At 37.5% G+C, this 20,938-nt stretch overlaps 1 protein-coding gene across 8 annotated transcripts in view; it reads right to left on the minus strand.

The window, feature by feature from the left end:
* DACH1 (dachshund family transcription factor 1) overlaps nucleotides 1-20,938 on the minus strand; it is a 585,162-nt gene that overhangs the window by 259,350 nt on the left and 304,874 nt on the right. For 7 of the 8 annotated variants that reach the window (XM_061629968.1, XM_061629970.1, XM_061629969.1 and 4 more), the window contains exon 3: nucleotides 14,281-14,442. The exons of the other annotated variant lie outside the window; for it this stretch is intronic. In XM_061629968.1, coding sequence (XP_061485952.1) covers nucleotides 14,281-14,442 — 162 coding nt within the window. The remainder of the gene's footprint in view (nucleotides 1-14,280; nucleotides 14,443-20,938) is intronic. 8 annotated transcript variants of the gene reach the window in all.

Consider the following 20,938-nt stretch of genomic DNA (forward strand, 5'->3'; position numbering starts at 1 on the left):
CTAAATATATATTATATATTGTATTTGTTTTTTATGTTGTAAACCGCCCAGACAGCTTTGGCTATGGGGCGGTATAGAAATTTAATTAATAATAATAATAATAATAATTCCTGAAGTATCAACATAGTCAGTCTGATTTTACATCAAATTGCAGTTTCAGATTCATCTGTTAATGCACCCAAATAGAAATAGAACATAACCTTCAATTTGAAATACAAAAAGCCGTCTTCACCATCATATGGCACTGACCAATAAAAAGGCTTTGAAATTAATAAAAATAAATTTGACACAGATTTCTAGGATGAATAATGACAGAAATAAAATTTCCTAGATTAGATTCACTGTAGAAACAATAGTAACACAGGAAAGAAGCAAAGTAAGAAGAACACCAACACACATACAAAAATGTAATTCTCCATCTTTGGAGATGGCAGGTATTGCCACCACTCACCATATGCTCACAGGCCAGTTACCAAATTCTTCCAAGCTACACAGGAAGTGGATTGGACTGTGAAAGACCAACCCAACTTGTGTTTGCATTTTGACAAATTTGTCGGGCAGTACAATATCTCAGAGAGGAGGTCAGGTCTCCTGCTCCCCTAGTGCATTCACTATAGCTGCCCAATTTTCCTGCTTTTTAAAGTTTGATAGAAATATCTATTGCCTATATGTAGATTCTTAAACCGCAAGGTTTTTTGCCTATTTGTGAATATTCCCCAGTGCAGTGCTATAACAAATAGTGCAAGGGAAATAGATTGCTGCCAAGTTAATTCACAAGTAAAATGTTTCCTATTGAGTCCAGTCCAAAGTATACCAGTTGCAAATGGAATAGTTTAGAAAAATAGGTAAAATCTTCACCCACATTAAGTGACTAATAACATACCAATTGGTGTTAGTTGATCCATTCAAAATTAGCCACAGCAGAAAAACTGTATCAGCATGTTTTCCTTTATACCACTGGTTTGATAAACATATCCAACTGCCAGCTCTATGACCAATGCTTAAAATACATTCTCATGCTGTTGGGTTCATGTATAGTAGGTACCACAAACTGAACCAGGGTCATTGTATCCCATTGGAAACCTTCCTAAAAATGTATGCTTGGGCTCACAAAGCTGTCATGCTTTATATGCGGCACTATCTCTGTACTGGTAATGCAAAACATCTATCCACCATCTAGTTCCCTGTTGCTCCAGCAAAGGTGAGCCTTCTTTCCCTCAACTGTCCTCAGAGGTACTGCTGAGATATAATCTTAGGAGAGAAGAAAGAATAACCTGGTAAGCCATGCACCATCCAGCTGCCAGTTGTCCAACCTAGGTTGACTCCTCCTTCCCTGTAAGGGCTATTGAGGAATCACCTTGCCCCAAAGGAAGCAGACCAATTTCATTGAGAACTTCAAAAGTTCCAAAAGCTCCAAAAAGACCTCTCCAAACTGAGTGAATGGGTGGAAAAATGGCAAATTCAATTCAATATAAACAAGTGTAAAATTATGCATATTGGAGCAAAAAATCTGAATTTCACATACACGCTCATGGGGTCTGAACTGGCGGTGACCGACCAGGAGAGAAACCTCGGGGTTGTAGTGGACAGCACGATGAAAATGTTGACCCAGTGTGCGGCAGCTGTGAAAAAGGCAAATTCCATGCTAGCGATAATTAGGAAAGGTATTGAAAATAAAACAGCCGATATCATCATGCCGTTGTATAAATCTATGGTGCGGCCGCATTTGGAATACTGTGTACAGTTCTGGTCGCCTCATCTCAAAAAGGATATTATAGAGTTGGAAAAGGTTCAGAAGAGGGCAACCAGAATGATCAAGGGGATGGAGCGACTCCCTTACGAGGAAAGGTTGCAGCATTTGGGGCTTTTTAGTTTAGAGAAAAGGCGGGTCAGAGGAGACATGATAGAAGTGTATAAAATTATGCATGGCATTGAGAAAGTGGATAGAGAAAAGTTCTTCTCCCTCTCTCATAATACAAGAACTCGGGGACATTCAAAGAAGCTGAATGTTGGAAGATTCAGGACAGACAAAAGGAAGTACTTCTTTACTCAGCGCATAGTTAAACTATGGAATTTGCTCCCACAAGATGCAGTAATGGCCACCAGCTTGGATGGCTTTAAAAGAAGATTAGACAAATTCATCGAGGACAGGGCTATCAATGGCTACTAGCTGTGATGGCTGTGCTCTGCCACCCTAGTCAGAGGCAGCATGCTTCTGAAAACCAGTTGCCGGAAGCCTCAGGAGGGGAGAGTGTTCTTGCACTCGGGTCCTGGCTTGCGGGCTTCCCCCAGGCACCTGGTTGGCCACTGTGAGAACAGGATGCTGGACTAGATGGGCCACTGGCCTGATCCAGCAGGCTCTTCTTATGTTTCTTATGTTCATTGAAGAGAGCAGCATGAACATAGCAGTGCAGTCATGCCCTACAAAAAACAGAAAAGCCAACTCTAAGGCAGCAACTGAGAGTAAACATATAATAGTGCCATTCTAACAAAAATATTATGATTGCCATGCCCTACCTTTCAACAGCTATTATCCCTCACTTCGGTGCTACTGAGCTGTTCATGACTAAGAATGAGCTTATTTCACCTGCCTCATTCCTTTATTGTAATTTTTGTTCCATTTATTTGGCTTTCTGTTCTGCTATCCAGTTTTCACTGTACAATGCTTTTAACAAACCAATGTGTCCAAATTTTTATGTAAAACATTTTGACAGCCCTGGACTAAAAGGTGGTATACAAGTACAATTAAAAAAGCTACACCAACTCACAAGCAAAATAATAGTATTAGTTCACAATTTTTTTTAAAAAAAATCTTTATTCAGTAATGTAATAACAGTGATCTAATGCATTGCAAACAATAATAACTCTTCATTATGGGTAAAAATGTAGTGCATTTGCCAGTATTTTCTCAGTGTTTGTACTATAACCTACTATTAGGTGCAAATATTTTTTTCACAGGGATGTTTGAGAAATATTGTTCTGGCATGTTAGGAAACTGAGAACAGCCCAGTGATCAATATGGCTGAAATGAAGGTAATACTAAAATTTGATAACATTACTGACTATCTGTCAGTAGCAACATGTGCAGCAATATAAGCTGTGATATTCAGCGACCACTACTAGGAAAGGTTTGGTGGGGATTATGTGTTTAATGGCTGTAATTATTGATTTGAGAACAAAAATATGGAAATTTTAATGTGTATGGTGGTGTACTCCATCTCTGCAGAGCATGGCTTGTAGTAGTTACACAAGAACATAGGAAACTGCCTTATACTGAGTCAGACCATTGGTTCATCTAGCTCAATACTGTCTACACTGACTGGCAGCAGTTTTAGGCAGAGGTCTCTCCAAGCCCTACCTGGAGATGCTGGAAATTGACACTGGAACCTTCTGCACACAAGACAGATGCTCTATCACTGAGCTAAAATTATTTTCAAACAATGACATCATTAGCCTACATATGCTGCTAGCGCTCTCTTCTGGCATACAGTACTTGCATTATGAAACCTACGCTAATCTGCTCTCCTTGGCTACCACCTGGCAATGATGACTAGTACATTCATGAGATCAAATTCCCCAATTCCACAGCCCATTCTACCATACACATCCCACACAGACTGCTATGTATTTCATACTGATATGCCATTGCAGAAGCTGTTTTCTGTGGCACAAGGGACAGACATCATTGGATATTACCCCATATCTGTAACTGTTTAGACTTTAAATGCCTTATATATTTGCAAAACAAGCTGAAGCAACAAGAGTTCCCCAGTGAAAAGGGCTTGCAATAACGGCAAATCCCCAAACAGGTGCCAAGCAAGTCTTACTATGCAATGGGGAATTTTTTGTGCCCCAGCATTAGGACTTCTTTTACAAAAAGGAACTTGCAATCATCCATACTTAGATATGTAGTTGCACAATCATTTCAGATACTGTGAAGCAGTTCCACATACTTTGCTGCACAAAATCTTCTAATAGTGCTTATGCAACAGTTCACAGAAAAATGCAAATACATTCCTCTCAGGATTCTTTGGATCTAATATTTTTACAAATTTGTGCCACAAAGTATGCACCTTTGTTACCCTATGGGGGGGGGGGGAGGGAATGAAACCTAAATCTATTTACCACCAAATTTATAATCCTTAGTAAGAAAAATATATGTGGGAAAAGCAAGTTTTGAGATATCTTTTTACTGATTGTAAGATTTACACTAAAATCAATGAGACATACATACTGTACATCATTGGTCACAGAGCTGCAGCACAACGATGAATTTACACATGCCTGTCTTGTGGTTCAAACCCAGGGAAGCTTTAAACCCAGGTAAAGTTCTGTTAAAATTATAATATTTTAAGCATTAAGGAGGATTTGGTTCAGGCTGTAACCCTATGCTTCCTACTTCCACTTAAAAGCAATGAAACTTACTGTTTAAGGATAGGGTGGCAAATCTCTTAGAAGACTAATAAAATTTACATTAGTTTCTAATAAAATATTATTTGAGTGAAACACTGTACTTCTTTTCTATATATATGTTGCCTGTTTGTTCTCTTTTAAGGAAAGAAATTATAGCGTCATTTTAATGGTGAATTCTAGCAGGCTAGCTGTGTTAGTTTGTTACATAAAAAATAACAAGGAGTTCTGTGACATCTTAAAGACTAATGGTTTTATGGCAGTACAAGACTTCATAGGCTAGAGCCCACTTTGTCAGATGATAGTTAGGTTTATATGGCCTGCCTACAGAGAATTTTATGTCATTTATAATGAAACTGAAGTTTGCAGCATTTAAGTATTTAGCTATTCCAGTGCACTTCCTTCTTTATATTTGTGGAGAAGAATCACATAGACTGTAATAGAATTTATCAAAGTAATACAATTAGTTAAGTCACATTTCTTATAGTATGTTCAAAATATCATGTTGTTATAACTCTCAAGACATCAGTGCTTATAAACAATATTAAACTAAAGAAAGTGGATAAACCCAAATTTCTAAAACTATAATTCAAAATTTCTAGATGAATAGCTCAAATGTCAGCCTTTGAGTCATAAACAACATACTGTATAGATAGATAGATGACAGATGGTTAGAGAGAGAGAGAGAGTTACAAAAATATGCTTGGGCCAACAATAAACTAACCTTTATTTTCTTACTACCCTGAATGATATACGGTAAGTGCACAAATATATGTTGTTTTTTAAAGCCCAAATCTCCCTTCCTACCTAGATTTTAACCCTTACGTTATTTGATTTGTCTCTAATCCTAGGAAACAGCATTAGCCAGTTCCAATTTCTAACATTTCATTAATTCATTATTTCTGGGGCTTCAATCTGGTGACAGTACATGTTCTATTTAAAACTGAGGAAGTATCTTACTTTTCTTTTAAATACTATTGACTATCTAATATGAAAACACTGTTGTTTTGCTTTTATAAATTTGCTAATTGCTGTTCAAATTATTTCATCAAACTGGCTGCCTCACACTTTTCAGCAGAGAAGGCAAGGGAACAAATCCCTGAAATGTAAAGAGACCCATAAGTATTGTAAGGGTCTTTCACTAGCGTGCTAAATATTCTCTTACGTCAAATTCATTATGACAAATTTCTTTTCTGTCCCTTAAGTCTGCCTTTCAGAATAAAAAAGTTAAGGAGACTGTTATTTGACACACTATCCCAGAAATCTATAGGCATTGCCAGGGAATAAATATAAAAATGCCTTTTTTCATAGGAAAATGAAACTCTTAAAATACAACCTACTGCTCTAGGGCTTTTTGGCTTTGCAAAGTCTTGTGATAGCACATCAACTCTTTAACCTAAAATAGTGATAAAGAGTGTCTCAACTATTGCCAAATGCATGTCATATGTCCAAAGCAACTAATAGGTAATGTCTTATTCTTTTGGTTAAATGTTTATATCAGAAGGAGAAACCACTCGTACATCTTATCTAACTACTCTGGCTGACATTTGTCTTGAGACACTTATTTTACTCCTACAATACAACTTTACAGGAATGCAGCTGAATTCTGCATGTTTGTCTCTCTGTAAGATGCCTGTAAAATCTAACATGTAAAAGTAGAATATATATATATAAAAAAATCTTATGAAGTAACAATATGGCCATTGAATAGAGACTTTAGAAAGAGCACGCTCTGGCTTTTTCACCCTCCGGTTTGGAATCTGCTCACAGTACTGCCAGCTTAACCAAAAAGGATTAACTCTCATATCCAACTGAGAACACAGATAATTCTCAGTAATTGGTAAAAAATGAAGATGAATGGGTCTGAGAGATAAGGAGCAATTAGCTCATCAGCAGTTACAGCTGTGCACTCAATCCGGATCCATCTCCCGAGTCTCGGCCCCTTTTAAAGAATTCAGGCAGGAGTAGCACAGGACACCTCCTCCTTCCCAAAATCGGTAGTGTACCTGCCCATCACTCTTCCTCTTTCTTCTTACTTCCTCACTGTACGACGACACCTGTCACAGCATTCTATGTAAATTGCTACCTCTCCTAGGACTTGAGTCTACAGCCAATCTTCTTTTTAAACTTAAGGAAGGGAGGGAGAGAAACCAAATGACTACTGTAGACAGTCTTAAATTCCCTGTCAATCGTTTCATTATAGCAGCATCATCTGTTTGAAAATATAAGCAATTCCCTCATCTAATTATAGGGAGGATTTGAGGTTCATTAACATTGCCAAGGAAGAGATTCAGATGTGGAACTGCAGAGCTGTGCTCAGTGCCCTGCATGTGTTCTATGTTTCCTTGTATTTGCTTTCTCAAGGACTCAAAGACTTTTTTTCCCTGAAGCTATAAAATTAATTCTTCCTTCTAAAACAGACACATGAATTGAGAGAAAGGAAATGACTACATTTTATACTGTTCTGTTCTTGGAGTCATCCACTTGGGGCAAATATTTTCTAAACAATTGCTTTGGTACCCTTTTTTTCAGAGCAAAGAATATAATAAGTTTAAGGGAAGCAAATGTTTCTCTCAGGCAACAGATCTTGACTTATCATAAACATGCCTCTTACTACTTTGAACGTTGTAAATTTAGGCAGCTAAAAAGGAAGTCCAGTGTGTCAAAAGCACCACTCCATTTTCAACACGTCTTGTGGTTGTTCATGGATTATTCTATTTAAATCAGTCTTACATTTCCTAACTGAGTTTAGAAACACAGAACACTAAAGTCTTTTTGATTGCTTCATTTCCTTAAAGAAATAATAGCAAGAGTTTTTAAAAAGTATAATTGCAGTTTAAACAATGAGATTTGTTTTTGGAACATCTGTTTTGGGATCATATTATAAGTGAACTCATTTCCTACCTTGAAAGTGATTTACTATTGTTGACCACTGTTTACAAGATATGTAGTTCAGCCATTAGGTAATGGCAAAGGTTCTTCTCAGATCCTTGGAGAATGCTTTAGAATGTTTGCTCAGAGTTATTCTGACATTAATGGTTAAGGCAAGGAGAAACAGGTAATTTTTCCTTCTATCTTGATAAGCCACTGTGCACAAAAATAGGTCATACAATTTTTTCTGACTAGCAATCTTTCTTACAACTTTCTGGTCTCCATTTTCATCCTTTCCCCAATGTACATGTATTATATTATCCACATAAACATCATTTTAATATATATTTGCATGGAACTTCTACTTTAAGGTAAAGCTTTAACTTAAAATGCAGGTTCTATGTCATAAAAGGCTCTTTGAGAGAGGGAAAATTATGTGTGCTTAGAATCCCACAAGTTCAAGGATATCCCCATTCACTTTAAATGCCAGGGACAGTTCTGGACATGTGTATCTATTGTATGTATACATGGAAGAGTCTCCAAAGCTGAAGTGAATGTGAAATCCTTGCCCAAGAATGTCATGCACCTTTCATAATACTCACAGTTTACAGAGCACTTCAGATGGTTCAAAACACTTCAGATACATTATCTCAGCAATCCTTGCAAAATGTCATACAAGGTGTCAGTTTTATTATTCTGTATTTTAGATTTGGAGGGAGGGGTGAGATTGAGAAAGTGTGTCTTCCCTAAAGCTACATCGGAAGATCATGACTGAGGCAAGATTTGTACCAGTCTCTTAGTCCACAGCTCAGTGTCTTAGCCACTAGACTATATGACTTCTCGCAGTGAAGGTCCTACAGCGCTTGTGGTTAAACTGATTGTGTATATGATGTTTAGTGATGGCATGGAATCCTATATGACTATAGTACTTATAATGGCTCTGATGCACAGATCATAGTATATACCATTGCATGTGTGCGTATGTTTGTGTGTGCGTATCTGCAAAAGTTGATTCATACCATCAACTGACAATGCTAATCACCATTAGAGGAAGGGGTGCCTGGATTCAGTTCTCATACTATTCAAACTGAGTATCAGAATGGTCAGGGATATTACACCGATCACGTATTAGAGAATGAATGCACAGACCTGTTCCACAGTCCATATTGAAGAATATGAATATGAGATTTATCTAAAACAATGCACATTTTGCACATATAATAATATAATAATAAGTTTATTGTACTAGCCAAAGGCCATGACAAATATATATATTCTCCCCCCCCCATTTTGTGGAGGGAATAGTTCTGGAACCACCTTCTGTAAGATCAAGAAAGCAAAAATATGAAATATGAATTGTAGATGTACATCGTGCAGCACATGCACCTCTCTGGATCCCAACTGGCTTATTTTAAACTCATATGTCCATTGCATTAAAGAGATAGTTACAGAAATAAAAGATTTTCTACTGAACATAAATGTGACCTTGTTCTTAAAAAAAAAAACTTTTTAAGATCACACTCTTAAGAACAGTACAGCTTTGAAGGCTGGCTTATGCCAAAATAATTTATCTCTATTGCATGCTGTGTGAGAAGTTGCCACTAAAAAGAATCCAGGACATTTTTCCTTCTTATCTGCAGTGTAGCTGGTATCAGCCAACCTGTCACAAGACAGTGCTTGATATAAACAAGAGATTGCAAAGACATCTCAGTAATCAATATTAGGATGGCTACAGTATGGAAGCCCCAACCACTGCATATCATTTGTCTCAGCATCTATTTCTGTGACCAAATGAAGCATTAATTCAAATCATAAATCTATGGTGATTTAAAACTGGGAATGAGCACCTGCCTGCTTTAATGATTTATTTTGTACATTTCAGTAAGCAGGAGATTTGTCCATATGAACTGACAGGTCACCTTCAGATGCCAGTACTAGACTGTTTATCACCATGCAGACTAGCACCTCATCTTGGCAAGTAAATATTAAACTAAAAGAATTCAGCTGATTGTGGAAAGGAGAGAACAAGTATTATGGGTATATATATTTACTTATGCCACACTTAGAGTCCTCCACATGGATTTCCTATCTCCTAATAGTAGAAAGGTGAAAGCTTAAGAAAACATAAAATTGGGGAAGGACAAAATGATTAGTTTTTACTGTAATTTTCCTTCAAATCCGTTTATTTCTTTTTTTGCTGCTGCTTCTGCGGTTTTTGCTGTCGTTGTTATCATGATTTTAGAGCACTAACAGTAAGAGCTGTACCTAAAATAAAATTCTACACAATACTCCAACTTTAGGCTTACAATCTGAGAACAGACGTACAAGATAAAAGTAGAGAAGGGAGCACAATTTTATAATGCCATGGTGAAGAGATGAATTCCTGAGGATAGGGGAATGGGCTGCAATCTCCCAACAGACCTTGCTCTTCTGGCAATACATCTTATAAGGGTTTTCTGTATTTTACAGATGTCTATAGGAACCTCAGTGGCTCTTCCTGATATGATAAAGAAGTAAAATGCTAAACATGTGCATTTGTATTTATAGATTTGGAGCTGTTCTGGGTGACTACATTTTTCCCAAACATTCTACCTTCAGGGGATACTTTTCAAATTGAATTGACTTTCATGGAAACTGAATGTTTTGAAGAATGCTACGGTATGTTCTTGGGGCACACTCTTCGTGTGGGTCTCTGGCCAGCCGCATGGGATCTAATGCAGGGCCGGATTAAGCTGAGGAGGGCCCCTAGGCCCGCCGTCCCATCCCATCCCATCCCCCCACTTCACCTACCTTTCTGCATTTTTGCGGCTGCACGCAGTGCATGCACAGGTTTGCCATCAATCAAGATGGCGGCCAAGGTTTCCCTAAGGGGCTAAAGCCTCTGTCGCATCTTGGTTGATGGCAGCAATGCGTGCATATAGCACGCATGTGTGCCATCAACCAAGATGGCAGCAGAGGCTTCAGCCCCTTAGGGAAACCTCGGCCGCCATCTTGATTGATGGCAAACCGCAAAAAACAGTGGAGAAAAAGGTAAGTGAAGCATGGGGATGGTGGGCGGTTCAGAAGCTCCTGTCCTGCTTCCGTGGATCGCGGGCCCCAAAGAGCTCTGGGCCCCTAGCTTCAGCCTAGTAAGCCTAATGGATAATCTGGCCCTGATCTCATGTGCCCTAGCACATGCCCCTTGTTCCTGTATTTGTATATACAGACAAAGAATTATAGTGGTAGGGAAGTTACATTTTACAGAAGCATGCCCATGATTACTATTCTTCTCTCCAAGCAACCCACAAAAACCTTTGGGGGAAGGGCCATAGCTCAGTGGTACAGCATCTGCTTTGCATGCAGAAGGTCCCAGGTTCAATCCCCAGAATCTCCAGGTAGGGCTGAGAGAGACTCCCTGTCTGAAATTGTGGAGAGCCACTGCCAGTCAGTGTAGACAATACTGATTTAGATGGACCAATAGTCTGACTTGGTATAAGGAAGCTTCCTATGTTCTAAACCTTCCAAAGAATCCCATGGCTCTCTCATCAATAGCTTACAGTGAAATCATATTCATGTCAACTCTGAAATAAGGCTCACTGAGTTCAATGGACCCAGATAAATAGAAATAGGACTACAGCCTTAGTCTGTAAGTTTCTGAACTGCCAGTTTCAGCAATCCCATTCCAGTATCTTCTTCTGCCAAACATACAACTTTGCTTTCTTGGCATTGATTATTGTCTTCCAAACATTTCGCCCCTACAATGCCGTTAGGCTTTCACCATGTACATGGGTACAATAACACCATAGTAGTCATGTAGGGTAGGGGAAGTACTATTTATTTTAAGAGAAAGGGTAACATCAGAAATATGTTAAAGCCTTAAGAACTTGAATACGTGAGGCTTGTTCCTATCTGTATAACAGAGGTACATAAGGGACGACTTAAAGAAGAGAAGAAGTAAAATATGACAAGAGAATAGAACAGCATAAGGGCCAGAGTGACTAAGTAGAGTTTGTTTTAAATAAAACCCAAGCTTCCACTTCCTTTTTCTCAATACAAATACAAGAAACAAAAGACCATATGCAAATAATGCCATCATAATACCAGGCTGCATGGTTCTAATATTCTGATTCATGGAATAAATAAAACATTAATATGAATGTCAGGCTCAAACAGTATTGTAAACACAGCTTCAAGATAGATTAGCAATGAAATGTACCAAGCTTATTTTAAACTCTGCCCGTTTTTGTTTTTGTTTTTTTTTGGGGGGGGGAGTCAATGCAGGTGTCATTGGCACCATAAAGAATAATGGGTCTTCTAAACTTCTTATCATTTACTGTGACAATGGGAAGTTAGAGTCTCATTGCTGAACACTGATAGATCTAGTTCTATTGTTAGTTTGTATTCATGGGGCTACAGTGGGAGTGGGAAAAGCTGTATCAGGGTGATAGAAATGTCCTCATTCCAGAAGTTTCAAGCACAGGCAAAGTAAAAGGCAATCTAAAAAGAATAATGATGTGGATCAAGCATGTAGAGTGCCTGAGTCTTGAGACAATTAATTATCCCTTGAAAAATTGTGTTTATATTAACTCTAAAAGCATTCTAAGCTTTACTCTAACCTGAATTGTGTCCATTTACATCATTTGAACAAAAATGTTAACATTTCAGAGCCCCATTTCACATATTGTAGCAAGTAAAATAATCTGGGGTTTTTTTTAAAAAAATCAGCTCATTACTTAAAAGTGTAAAATTTGTTATCACCAGAACCCTCCCCCCCACACATACACACACTATTAGGGGGCAAGTTGTAATTCCTGACCTGGTGCTCAAAAATGCAGCAGCGTGCCAGGGGGAAATCCTCTGCTGCTCCTTCCAGCTCTAAAGCTTGGAGCTGGGGGGGGGGAGCTCAGAGCTAGAGGAGACAGACCTTTGGTTTGCAACCGTTTAACACAAGCCTGTAGGCCTGCCTGCTTCTGTTCCAAATGGATACTCTGAGTTCAGAATGTGCCTTGGGTGCAGAGGAAATCCCATGTGGTTCTACTTATTATCTCAAGATTCCTGATGAAGGGAAGAGGTGGAGGCATATCAAATTGCCCCAGCCTGTAGTTTCAGGTTCAGACTCATTTAGCTCACTAGAGACTAGAGATAGACCCTCTCACCATGGCAAGGAGAGTAAGTGAGATTACTGAATCCTAGTCCAGTGTGATGATTCATTTCATCTCACAGGACTATTTAGAGATTCCAAGATTGGCGGCAAAACTCTGCTCATCATGCTTCAATCCCAGATTTGCAGTGACAAGAATGAAGGAAGAATGCTGGAGCTCTGGTCTCATCCCAAAACCCTCTAAATATTAACAATGTCAACTAATTGGTTTTTTTTTAGTTGAGCCTATCTTTTAACTGATTTATCATTTAATTAATGGATTACATTTATGTTTTACAAAAAAACCTCAACATAAATGTCTTTTTGAGATATTAAAGAAATATTAACAGAGCTTTACATTTAATAAACAAATGCTACATATTGCTGGCAAGAAATGTAATCCTTTATAACAACTTTTTTATTTCGTACCAAAATCAAAATAGCCCCAACGAGTAAGCAAGACCTAATGAACATGCCATTTTGCACCAACTACTTTACTTTTCTCGCATTCCAAGTTAAAAATAGAAGCCATTCTTCATAACTTTCTCAGGTGCATTCATGGATCCTACTTACTGCTACCTATTTCCTCCCTTTAAAGAATATATGGGGCTGTGCTTCTTGCAACCAACCACTGTTCACTTCATTCAGCAAATAATACTATTCTTGTTACTTACCCCCACCCCACACATCCCCTCCTTTGAGACCACTTTTGCTGCTGACCATAAAACTGCTATGGGCATAGCTTTCTTCACCATCCCTAAAACAGTTTTCGTAAGTATACCTGCAGCATTTATTTCCTGTTGCTAAAACATTAACAGAAAAAGGAAGGGAAAACTGGCCTCAGAATCTGCTGACATGTGCACATTTGTTCCTTTTGTTCTTAGGCATGGGTTAAATAATAAATATGTACAGGAAGATTCAGAACAAAAAAGTTGTCAAGTTGTCATCCTTAAGAATAACCTCAAAAATTTGCAGAATACAAAAAGAGGAATATATTAGATTGTCATGTCTGTTTTATGTCTATGCGACCTCTGCCATGTACAATGGTTAACAGTACTAAAACTCATCTTTCAGTTCACTCACTGCCTTTATCACAGAGAGCAGAAGGGAGCCATTACAATAGAATGACCTTAAAAGCTACCATAATTTTAAGTATATTTTTAGCAAAACAAATTTACTACATGTGTAAACACATAATGTTAATCCATTTTATTAGACTAAAGTCATGCTAATGGCTCCAAATATTTAACATATGGAGGAGGGGCAGAACCAATTACCATACAGAATTTATCTATGAAAACCTAATAGACAGTGGGTTGGATCCAGTCTTGTCAAGCTTGGGTCTACTCTAAGGATGTCTACGTCTGGATCCAACTCAGTATTTCTAAAGTTTATTTTATGTATTCTATATTTCTTTTTTCAACAGTCGGCATGAAAGACTGAAATATTTGCTTTCTATCCACCAGACTATATACCCTAATCCCTGTATTTAGTTGGTCCAGTTGAACTCAATGGGACCAAAATTAACTTGTACCAAATATTTATTTGCTTAACTTGGCTGTTAAGTGATTATTTTCAGGACAATAGCAGGATACTTTGGTTTTACAGTTTCATATAACCCTACCTAGATTTTATACATAAAAAGTGAGCATTTAAATGTTATTCTTTAAAATAATATAATTTAGATCTGAAAAGAACCACATGCAAAAGGAATATTTTTATAATAGTAACAAACATAAATAATGCAAGTCTTACAATATTTGTCTCATAGGAAAACAAAAAAATACTTACAATTTCTCTTCATCAAAAGGTAAGAATTAGTATTATTATTTAATACGGTATTATTTATATAAGAATTCTCTTTTAAATCAGAAACTTACCCACACTAGAATTCAGATCCCCATTCTCAGACTCTGCTCCATGCTGATTATTACTGGCATGATAATTCGACATAGCTTCTAATTTAATTTTTTTCACCTTCATTGCTTCTGCAATGGCTGCATTGGTGGCAGCTGCTGCTGCAGCAGCTGCAGCTGTCAGACCTAAAAAGAGACAGGAATGGAACTAAATTAACTTCTCCCAACTTTCCATTGGAATTGATACTCCTTCTGTATCATCTTTAGTCAAAGAATCTTCAAGGAATTGACTAAGCTACTTAGAAGAAAATTCAGCAATACACAATTCAGTGTGCTACAATTTCTTCCAAATTTGTTTGCAATACCAAGTCTTCACTAAAGGAATGAGTTTTAAAATGACAAATCAGCTGTCCAAAATGTAACCAAAATGGCTCTGAACTCCAGAAAATTGTCACCTGGGAATGGTTTTTCTGTCAAGTATTGTTAGTAAACCTGTCAATCTGTTTTTATCCATCCAACGATGGATGTAAACTTGGGCTCACTACCTTAAGAGAGTACATATCAGTTCTAAACCAAGCAATAGGAGAACTGGCCTTGAGACAAATTCTGGAAAGAATTCTGATTTTGTGATTTGTGCTTCAAACATGTTATTTGATCGGCCTGTACCTATCTCAAATACCACTTTCTTCCTTACGCTTCATTACAGTCTTCAAGTACACCTTTTTAACACTATCATCCATGCACCAAGTTCTAACAGCAAAGTCCCAAAAAAAGGTGTTTTGGGTGGCTGCCCCTACTTTGTGTTATGTCTTTATTCTAAATCTTTGCCAATGGCAGAACCCAAATTACTGCTGTAAGTACTGTAAGACAGTCTTGGTTTGTCTCTCTCTTAATGGCTGTGGTCAAACAAGGGTGGAGAAAGAAAGCTCTGCTGCTACTAATAGGATTGCCATTTTTCCTTTCCAACTGTAGCCCTTCATAGCACATTGAAACCCACTCTGGAGGCCTCCAACTGCTAACAGCTACTTTTCAGGCACTCAAAGGGCTACGGTGAGAAAGAAGGGGACAGAAAGCCCCTGTAAAACATTGGCTACAATGTCCTGGACGACATTGTTCAAGTTGGCAAACCTAACAAAAACAAACTCATCCTCACCAACACTGTACTTGCCAATATTTGGTGAAAAAATAAATTTGCACACTGGCGACTGTCAATCTGGTATGGCAACAAGCACACTGTTCACAAATTCAAGCAAATTTGTGAGTCAAGCTGTGGCATGTATTGTTACCTTTAATCAAGAATTATAATACTTATATATTCAGCTAACAACCTGTATGATTCTTTATAAAAGTCAGGAAAGGAGGCTGGTTTCTACTCTGAGGAAGCATAACCTAAAGTAATCTACTGTTACCAGAAATGAAACATTCCTTTGAGTTCCAGGCAAGTATACTTTAAAGGGCAAATTCACTTTTATTAAAACAATGTTAAAATGAAAGTATATCTTAAAAATGTTCCAATTTACATCATGTATCTTAACAAAGCTAGGAAAAATAGAGTCTAGCAATAAATTTGCTATCCAAACTCAATTAGCAATTATAATAACTACATATCTTCACTCTGGGCCTCTATGGATTCACATAACACTGTATGTATTTATTTATATGATTTACATCCCACTTTTCTGTATTAACAGAGTTCAACATCTCTCCCCCACCACCACCCAAATTATACTTAAGTTAAAAAGCGGAGGAGGCAGACTCTACACATGAGCTGAAATCTCTGCCTCCCCTCTGTGGCTCCAAGCTACAGAGGAATGGGGGAGGCTTGTCTTTGCATCTGCTTAGTGCTTGGAGCTCCCACTGCCCAGCAAGCGCAGAATATAAAAAAAAAGTTTCTGCTGCTTTTCTCCAGCTCTGAGCTGGAGGGGAATGGCAGAGGTACTTCTATTTGTCCCTAACCATCTGTTGAATTTCAAAGATGTAGCGTGAGGTCAGGGACAAGATTCCAACCCTTGGGTCAGGGGTAAGTCCTGGAAAGGCCATTTTGGTTAGCCACCAAAGCCACTTAGAATCTGTTGTCCCCTGAACATAACATGTAGTCAGAACAGTTAGTAACACAGCACAGTCCACAACTGTGTTGCACCATGAAGCAAGAGAATGACTGATGTCCCCTACCTCTAGCAAATCCCAGCTAGGCCTGAGATCCATAATCCACATGGTCCTCTTATCCTATGCTTTCCTATAACAACAATGTGACTGGCAGAGATCGCTTCAACAATCAGAACATGCAGGACTACAGCACCCTAGTGTGTGGTTGGGGTGAGGGTACTGTGACTAAACCAACCAGTTGCAAAGTCTCCCAATTAAGAGTAGTAAAGCTGCACAGAAACACACCAGCATGGTACAAAAGGTAAATTATGGATTTTGCACTACCTAATCATTATTCCTTTTTATTCAAACTTATACTGTGTTGTTTCATATTCTCCAGGTCATTTGGGAAAATGTGCTGCTTGCCATTAATGAAATTAGGTAGAAAAGTCAATATATGAGAGTAATTTTAAGATAAACCCAGTAACTACATTTAATTTTTTAAAACGTATTTGTTTTCGTCTAGTATTTGTTCCAAAGAATGTAAACAAATGTGTAAAAAAAATCCAGCCTATCACAATTGCTGGCAGCAGTTATCATTAATATTCTGAAATTGATAAGCTGTTTGTGTCTGGCATTCTTCCTGCTGATTATTCAGTGAGACAAGCCACTTTATAAATATCTCATCACTCCAGCGTCACACAAATTTCATCGACAGTGCTCCTGCACAGCTATTAGCAATATGAATCTAACCATTACAAGAGGGAGGAAAAATCGAACATGTGGCATTAATACGCAGTCCTGGTTCCTAACCATCTGATAGGCAGATGGCGTAAAGTGGATTCTCCAGCTGAAATGAAGGGGCACATCATTTAAAACCTTGTTTGCATTCTAACTGATATCAGTGCCATATTGATATACATGATGCACCATGGCAGTATTTGAACAATCTAGTTTGTTTCAGTCATAAATGTTTACAGCCTTGTTTTTTATCTTTAGAAGCATGTTCTGAAGTGCGTATTTTTAATTTATGAAATCTATTGTTTACTTCTGTGGAACTAGAAGATTAGCAAGACACAGGAATATGAAATTGCCACAACTACCACAGAAGGATGAATAAAGTACAGAGTGGTGTGCTTTTTTTCTTTAATAAAGACCATTAGTAAAGGAATTAAAAAATTAGCTGAGGCATTTTATGCATTAAATGCATTTATTCATTAAACCTTCCAGCTTTTCCCCTCATGTGACATACTTAGGAGTTTAATGTGTTAACACTGCTATTCACTGAAAGCTCTCACTGGATACAATTAATCTTGTCCAACAATTTAATTCAAAAAGCAAAACATCAAAAAGTAAAGTTCAGTTCAACAATTGTGGTTCTGAAGTAATCTTCCCTACTGCTGACAGTTTCTATAGACTTGTCAGGAAAAGTCTGTTCAAGGTGTCTTGTAAGAGCAGGGTGAGCCTCCATTATAACTCAATTCAAAGCTCTTCAAGTCTTAGCAGTGACTCAAGACCCGACTTCAGCTTGATACTGAAAACCAAAAGAAGCACAAAATTCAATGAGCTCTTTTAACAAGCCCTCTTCCTCACCACAGTGCTATCCAGCAGAATAATTTTCTCTTCCTTCACACATCTAGGAAGGCTCAGTGCTGAGATCTGAATTTACCAAGTTTAAAAAGTGATAACGGGATTTTTTTAATATTTTGTTTTGGTGACTAAAGTTTACTTACCACAAAAATCTCAAGAAAGCAGGGAGTCCACATGAAACTAAAGACAATGCTTTTCTACTACAGAATGCATCTGTGGGAATGTCTCCTCCGAAATGAATTTATTCTTTGAGATCAGCAGAGGAGGGTCTTACTCTGGGGCCATTCTCGTTATGAAATAAGAATTTGTACGGCTCAAGAAAAGGCCATTATCAGTGCTCATACCACAACCTCTGGTCAGCCACCTAGGCTGCCTCATTAATAGCATGCAGGTGTAGGGTGAAGACCTGATTGCTTTTTTATTGTTGTCTAAGGAATTTCAATTTCTGCTGCTATGTTTGTAACTATTTATGTTGCTTTCCCTATTATAGTCCATTTCATATGCTTAAATTGTTCCTATTTACTAGAAAAAGCCTCTCATTTTTATACCTGCCACTGGAAAATCATCAACCCTTTTTAACTTTTGAGGGTGCCTTATTAACATTTCTAGTGTGAGCTGAACCTATAGTTAGAACAAATCAATGTTAGTAGCATATCATTAACTAAGTGTACTATCAACTGACTGGGACATCACAGTGCTACTGAATATAATATAGGATATCAGAAATGCAGTAAGGAATATGGCAATAGTTGGAGGGAGTATTGGACTGTGATTTTTAGAATGAAAATTGAGAGTTACAAGCATTTCCCTACTTTTTTTGTGTGACATATTGAAAAGTGTAATTTGCTAGTTTTATTTCCTCAAACTATGGTAATTACTGCAAATCATTTTGTCTGGATGCTGTTGGATCTTCTGTGTAAAGAAAGGAATTGTTCCTATGTATGGAACTGCTGAATGATTGCCACATATCCACTGTGGAAATCTAGCTTGTCTCTTTCAAAGCTCCAAAGCAGTGAAAGAATATCTGGCATTCAACAGTGTTCCTTCATTAATCACTTTGTCTATTTTTCTAACTCACCTGCTGCAGCAACAACTTTTGCCACCCTGGGCTCCTACTGGGAGGAAGGGCAGGATATAAATAAATAAATAAATAGACAAACCAACTATTAACTGTACTTTACAGCAGGAGGACAGGCACAGGATCTAAGGGATGGATAGACATGAGATTGCTGGCAGATGATAGGGGAGTGGAAGGATCAAAGATGATACAGGCCACCAAATGATTGCAGCAATTGCATTCTCACTTAAACTATAGCCAGAGATTTTTAAAGGATCTAGTAACCCTAACCTTCACACATGCAGCCAAGACAATTTAATCCTGCTACACGGTAACAACTGATTTTGGTGAAACTTGCTTCAAAATTCAATGTTTACTGGCATATGCACAATCCAAATGAAACAAATTCAGTTTTTCCCATTTTTTTTCTTTGAAAAATGCTTCTAACAGCCTCACATTAACAAATGGGATACATTTCTCTGTGTAATGACAATCTAATAGGCTATAGAAGACAGAATAATTTTGAGTTTGAAAACAGAAAACTACACATATATATTCCTGTGTGAATTTTAGCAGAAATCCTTCCAAAAGTTGTTCTACGTTGTACAGAAAAAACAGAATCTCCATGGAATTTCAACATGATTGACTTTCTCTAGAATGAAGCCAATAGGTTTCAACTATATTTAAAACAATTTCCTTTCCTTACAAATCAGTATTAAGATTTATTTACATTCATGGAAATTCATAATTTGCTTTCATTTTTTAAAGTATGCAAACTTTTAAAAGAGAACAAGCATTAAATTCTTCTTACCACAGTCATCATTCACTTAGGCTGAAATTCTATGCATTTTTACACAGGAGTAAGCCTTAATGAACTCAGTGAAACTTACTTCTGAGTAAACCTACATAGGTGTGCACTGTCAGTATATTATTTATTTATATTATATATGACTGTTCATCAAAAAAACACTGGGCAGTTTCCAATGCATAATAAAACAATAAAATATAACTATATCATTACAATCAATAAAATGTTTAGATCAAAATTTATACATCATAGTAAAGATCCCACAGTAAGTAAATTAATACAAATAGCCTAGCATCAACATGTCCCAAAGTCCTGGGTAAATGGATTAATCTGTAACTGATTATGAAAACCCAGTTCCAAAGATGTTTGACTCACCTCCAGGGCAGAGTCCACAAGTGAGGCACCAACACAAAGAAGCCCGTATAACAGCTCAATTACAAGGGTCAATCCCTTCAATATTTATTTTCCAAATCCATATTCTTCCCTATATAGTATGCTGCCTTTAGTCCTCTCTGATAATTACATCCTGTTCACTGCCATGGCACTGCCCAGGGATCCAGATGAGGAGATCTTGTATGCTCATCCTCTGTATTGCAAGTTTGCTCATTTGTTGCTCATGGGTTTCTTTTGTGGTGCCCCTCCTTTATTTTTTTTACATCTTAGGCTGCAATCCTATGTACGCTTGAAAATAAATACCATTTAACTCAGTGGGGCTCACTTCTGAATAAATGCACAGAATCAGAATTCTAGCCTGAAACTCTAAGCATACCTACCTAGTAAGAAAATCCCACTGAAAATCAATGGGACTTATTTTCACACACACAAAAAAAGGTATAAAGCAAAATATCCCAGCTGCTTAAAAATACAAAGCACCTACTATTTGTTTCAAACAGCATCTAGTTTTCTGATTAGATTCAAGGGAGTTTATGGAATTTACTCAGATTTAAGCTACATCTAATTTAAGCTATCAAATAAAGACTACATTTTCTATGAAGAGTCTGAAATATTGCAGATGTGCATACAGAATCAAAACAATTCAATTAAGAGTGTACATTTCTTTTTAACAGTCATCTCTTCAAAAGCAATATATTTTCAGTCCTCATCCAGTCTGTTGCATTATTCATTTCATGTGCAACCTCAAG

Source organism: Rhineura floridana, chromosome 5 (genome assembly GCF_030035675.1).
Source record: "Rhineura floridana isolate rRhiFlo1 chromosome 5, rRhiFlo1.hap2, whole genome shotgun sequence".
In the NCBI taxonomy this organism is placed as follows: domain Eukaryota; kingdom Metazoa; phylum Chordata; class Lepidosauria; order Squamata; family Rhineuridae; genus Rhineura; species Rhineura floridana.